This window comes from Neopsephotus bourkii, unplaced genomic scaffold (genome assembly GCF_033783945.1).
Source record: "Neopsephotus bourkii isolate Nb327-2 ecotype Australia unplaced genomic scaffold, CSIRO-AGI_Nbou_v1 NB_1615, whole genome shotgun sequence".
Taxonomy (NCBI): domain Eukaryota; kingdom Metazoa; phylum Chordata; class Aves; order Psittaciformes; family Psittacidae; genus Neopsephotus; species Neopsephotus bourkii.
In genome coordinates, this window is record NW_026902090.1 from 8,117,009 (window position 1) to 8,123,008 (window position 6,000).

Sequence of the window (6,000 nt, forward strand, 5' to 3'; positions counted from 1 at the left end):
TGTTCCCCTGGTTAATTGTATTGCTTTGATAACAGGGAACTATGCTGGGCATAGAGAATATAATAAATTAATTTCATCAGGTGATTCATTTGGCATTTTGAAAAATGATCTTTTATAGTGACCTAATTTTAGTGGAATTCCAAGAATATGCCAGTATATCCCAGTATGCAGCATTAAATTTGAAGGAAATCGTTCTTCCTTTTTGTTAATTGTTACGTGAAATGAGGTTAGCATCATACATCAAAGTGTATATTGAATATCTCATAAAAAATAGAAAACCTGTTTCCCTAATAACATTCATTCCATTTAGCCCACTCCCTAAGCCTAGCTGTGAAAGACAGTATCACATGTAAGTAACCATCAAAATGTTATTTAGCTTTTATCCCTGAATTTGCTAATATCAGATACTGCTTATACTGTAAAGGTGCATGAAAGATTTCACAAATTCAATTTCTCAAAGTCCAGTTTAAAGCATCACTAGCTTATGGCAGGAAATATATGTGTATGTGAGAAGAATGACTTAATTAATCTTGGCTTTTGCATATTCTGCAACGTAGCAATGATAGTTGTACTTAGCATTTTACGATATAGTGCCGTGCCTTTTCAAAAAGCTGTATCACTTTAATTACTTCTTGTAACATTTTCATGAAGTGAGAAAGGTAGTGTTACAGTGTGCAATAGCACAGATTTTTGTCAGGATACTGGAAACATGAACCAAATCTGACAGTATATCATACACTCAGAACCCTGTAGAAACTCTTCTAAATGAAAAATATTCTTCGCAGAGTTTCTTAGTAGATAAGTGTTATAATGAGGGAATGCATTAAAACCATTGCAATATGAGCTTCTGTAATAGATAAACTGAGTTTGATATTAGCCTGGGGTAAAAAATAAGAGATTCCCTATTCATCATGGTGGAAAGTATTTTCAAAGGTTTCCTTTTGTACTGGTTTTGGTTAGAGATGAGACATATGGGACAAAACGGAGAACCAGCACCATCTTTACCTATATTGTAGGTTCATATAGATGTGATTTTTTAGTCATAAGTGTCATAGTTTTATTGCAACCATGGTGCAGTAGAAACTATGAATGATGCCAATACTCCTAATCCATTTCATTGTGATACCACCTGTGTGAATTTAGAAATTCAGATCTATCATGTATTAAGTGTGTTGTCAATCACAGCATTTCAGCAGAAGTCACTAATTTCTAGCAAGTATGCAGTAACAAGAAAACAGAAGAGTAAATTCTTAAACTAATCATTTCCTAAGCCCTCTGTAATACCCTGTTAAGATTATAAAAGGTCTTGAAATATCAGCAACTTAAACAGAATCTTAAAAAGAGTTTTGGTGAGTTGACAATATTTAGAATTTATTAAAGTTAACACCATAATGGTTCACTCTGGTTACAAATCCAAATGCATTCTGGACAGATATTTTCATACCTTTGTGTTCATGGTAAATACAAACCTCTGATCATTCCCAAATTAGGGAGGCACATACATTGCAAAAGGCAGTATTCAAGGATACCATTTTTTCTTAACTGTGGTCTCCATTTCTCTTTATGTGCAATTTTACAGTTTCAGCCATTTCTAAAGGCAATGCACAAACATTTAATAAGAGAAAATCCATGTCAGAGAGATGCTGCTGGTCCACATAACCAAGAAAATGGTGATAAAGAGAGGTGATGCTAAGATCACACAACAAATCAATGAGACTTAAACAGAACTCAGTTCTCCTGATTTCCAGTATAGTGTCTTAAGTGCACTTTTTTTTTGTCTTCCCCTGTTTCTTCGGTATTACCAGGTAGCATTTTAGAAACTTATTCTCTAACCCAAAAGTACAAAATATTTGGCATGAAAGGAACCATCACACTGCTGCAGAAAAGCTGCGGAAAGCTGGGCATTAAATTTTGGTTTTGCTTTATTTATCTTACAGGTCTTGCAATTGCAAGTGCGCTGATAGACATTTCACAACAGAAGCCTGCGGACTGTAAAGATAAGAGTTCAGGAGTCAGAAATCGAAAACATCATCTTTCAACACGTCAAGGAACTTGTGTCTGAAATTCAAAAACTACGCTTGTATATTCTGTAATGTTTTCTTTTTAAATGGCTTCCATTGAAAGCTATACTACAGCCTCAGTTTTTGTGGAGGCAAATCTATGAATGAACACATGAGGTACTGTGCTCTGCTATAGTCACATAGCCTGCTATACCCCAAAGCAGAACAAACTTACGGTAGGTATATTTGATGAGCTTTATTAAAAGGAGTGGATCAACAAAGTATGAAATAAAATACCTAGCATTCTTAATCCTAAACATATCAGAGCAGGGAAATATTCTTGAACAGAACTAGGAAAACTGTACATTGTTTTGTAATGTAGAAGGAAATTGTATAATTGAAAACCAAGCAAATTCCGGGAAACTATAGGACTGTTTTGTATAGCTTAATGTAACAATGAGAATTGTACACTTCTTTCCTTGTAATCAGCATTAAGATTTCTTTCCAGCAAGCAGGAACTGAAGACGATCATTTGGATTTAGACGTTCTTTTATTGTTGCCTGAAATAGGTTGGCAGCTTTTGAATTTAGCATAGGTACAACCCAAGAATACCACATGTGATATTTGAAAGTTAATTCCATAATAAAAACTTGATCTGAGCATTTCATGATTATTTTTCTTTACCTTGCAAAAGCCTCAGAAACATAATCTGGGCTTCAGTAGAGTGATAGGTGGGATTTCATGTACCTAACAGTCTATTCTGAATGATCTGTTTTACAAAGAGCACATGTGAGTCCTCCATGCCAGTTAACTGATTAACAAAATTAATTCAGCATAGAAAAGCTTCTTCTGCAATAACGTTTGTTTTATTTTCCAAGGAAGTCTCCAAGATTGCAAATCTAATGAGAGATTAACTTGCTGTTATTCTACCTGCTGCCATTTCAAGATTAAATTCACTAGTTTCTATATATTGCCCTGACCTCCAAGCAGAAGAAATGAATCCCTGTTAGCACTTTGACCCTTGTTTTTATGGTAAAGTAAGGGTACTCCTTTTCTCCCAGCTGCAGAATTTCATTCTCACTTTCACACCAGTTAAGGAATTACCCTGCATAACAAAAGTTAAATAAAAAAATATTTAGAAAACCAAGCTGCTTCCAACAGTGGTTCTCAGATTCAACATCCAGTATGGAGCCTCACATACTCAGTACTCAGCAACAAAAAGCAGATGAAAGAGTTTCCTTTCTATAGGACATTAATCTTGGGGGGCTCAGTCACCACAACAGGTAACCTAGCAAACAGCTTTAATTGCTCTCAGTCTTTTTAGTTTCTCAAAATTGATGAATATACAAAGAAGTAAGAGAATGCTAAGGGGTAGGTAGCAGATGTGTCATATTTTCATTTACACATTACATGTTAACAACAGTGTCATATGAAACTAGTAGTTTTGTACAAGCTTGTTGAAAGTCTAGTTTCTCAACTCCAAATTTGCCACCATGCTAGTACAGGAGAGTGGTACGGAGGTATAAATGCCTCATGTAATGATAGACTTTTGGTAAATATGAAAGATATAAAAAGATAATTGATGTTTACTACTATATCTGTATTTTTCATGTTCTTTTTTTTCAGGAAGATGATGACATTTTACTGTTTATAGTTGACTACATAGTTACTTGCATGCCATGGTGGTGCAGTAGCGGTAATAAAGACCTTTTGTGAGTTGTGTTAATTTCGTAACGCCATTCATACATAGAAGTACTCAGCTTAATTTGGATGAGGACTAAATGTAAAAATAATTATAAAAAGGAACGATTGTACAGTATGTATTTATATCTTATACAGGAATATTATGTTGCATCTAACCATGACTGCTCTATTGTTTTGATAAATTATGCACTTTTGAATTATGGTATAATTATTTCTTATGCTGGCATGATTGTTTCAGTATTTTCATATCTTAAAATAAGATTATTATTCTAAAATAATGCCATCTCGTGATTTTTTTTTTGCCTTTTCCAACCTTAATCTCTTATATTTTAAAACTTTAAAAATTCCTTCTAAAGCTTCTGTTGGGACCTTTCAATCAGTGCTACTTAGCATAGTGAAAAAATGGTCTTTTGGAAACAACCCTTTCTGTCAGTTTTAAAGTTGGTCTGTTCAAATGAATATAAATCAATGGAATTGGTTTATATGATGCATACACTAATGAAAAGGAAAGAACCACTTGTCTGGAATATATTCCAAACTCTGTATTATCATCAACCTAAACATTTCACATAAGAAATATACAGTGTGTGTTTTGTGAATGTACTGGAAACCCCATACACAGAAAGACCATGTAGTCTTGTAGAACTACACATTCATAAAGGATTACATTCCTCTGTATCTCAGCCAGAGTTTGACAAATACTTCAAAAGCAGGTGTGAATTTTAAAGGGATTAAAATATTTTATTGCAGCACTGAAGATGGGCAAATAGCTATCAGCCATTTTATTAACAGTTAAGAATGTTATTTTATTGTAAAGAAAAAACATGCTTGTCACGGGTTCATTCAGCATTTTCATTCACTCTGAGAATGGTTTTTTTCTAAAGTACCTTTATTCTCCCAGGGTCCCTGATTGCTTGTAAATTAGTAAAGTCATATAATAATAAAATAACAAAAACCCAAAAAATACATAATGGCCACAGTGAAATACCTGAAGCTTTTCAGCACATCTCAAACCAAAGCTTCAGAATAACTGTTACAGCTTTCTATTTGAAAGGAATAAAAACAGCATAATATCTCTGATAACTACATTTTGTTAGTTGTTGGCAAGTGACAACTTTTTAATAATGACCACTTTACAGCAGATGAGATGTTTTATCAACTGTCACATCAGCTGCTTCAAGAAAAAGCCTTTTTTTTTTTTAATAAAACCCTGTTCTCCAGTTTAACTTTTGAACTCTTTCTTAGAGTCGAAAAATGTTGAATGGCCTGTTTTACCCCTAATGTGATTTATGTTGGATGAAAATTAAACAACTAAGTGCTGTTCTGGAACATATGCCTCAGTGAAGTTCTGATTATCGGGATTCCACCTCCACCCCATCAGTCCATGGATCCTGCTAAGGGAAATTCAGCAGCTATGAATTACTGTTCAAAATATGAGATAGACTGTCCAGGGTAGCATGGGGTTCATTATACATGTGCAGTTTCTCCCTGCACCATGTATTTTTATTTAAATCCCTGAAACTTAAATCAAATTTATACACATATAAATAATACTTCAGAATACTTGCTTCCATTTATCACATTCCTATCAAATGTAGTGAAAAATGGTTATCTATATGTTGCCACTAAAAACAGAAAGACCAAATTCTAGCTGTGCAAAGGCATGGAGATACCATTAATTAGGAAGATTCAGTTTCTCCTGATTTTCAAATGTTCATAGCTGACTGCTCTCTTTATCGTTAGAGTCCCCTCTCATCTTCCTGTATCAAAAACATTTGGACAAATCCAGATTGGGATATGGAATTTGTTGTGTGTAAAATCAGCAGCAATAATTTCTAAATAGTCTAGTGTAGAGAGCTGGAATCCTGATGGTAAGAATTATAGTTTGGGATGGCTTTAACAGATGATCAGTCTTTATGCACAATAACGTTCACAGTATTCATCTGATTTATAAAATCATTATGTATCTAATTTCATTACCAGTTTTTTAAAAAGCATCTGAAAGGTTTCTTGACAATAAAGGAAAAGTCTCTGTTAAAGGTAATTAAAAATCCCTCTCCTTTTTTTTTTAAGCAGAATTATCCTATCCACAATGTTTGACATTACTGGGGAAAATTAAATACATTAACTCTATTGTTTCAGTCTCTAAGGTACAGCATTACCTGAAAAGCCGTAGTTTACTAATACTTATTTCAGGTCATCTCCAGAATAAAGGAGGAATACCTAAGGCTATTCTAGGTGCTTATAGCAAACAATGGCAGAACTACTGTTGTCTACAGGTGGCCAAAACTTCCCA

At 34.0% G+C, this 6,000-nt stretch overlaps 1 protein-coding gene across 1 annotated transcript in view; it reads left to right on the forward strand.

The window, feature by feature from the left end:
• Positions 1–5,755, forward strand: part of ATRNL1 (attractin like 1) — a 507,635-nt gene extending 501,880 nt beyond the window's left edge. Inside the window, exon 29 of the mRNA XM_061372770.1 lies at positions 1,938–5,755. Within this exon, the coding sequence (XP_061228754.1) occupies positions 1,938–2,062 (125 nt within the window). The 3' untranslated portion in view covers positions 2,063–5,755. The remainder of the gene's footprint in view (positions 1–1,937) is intronic.
• Positions 5,756–6,000: the final 245 nt, after the last annotated feature.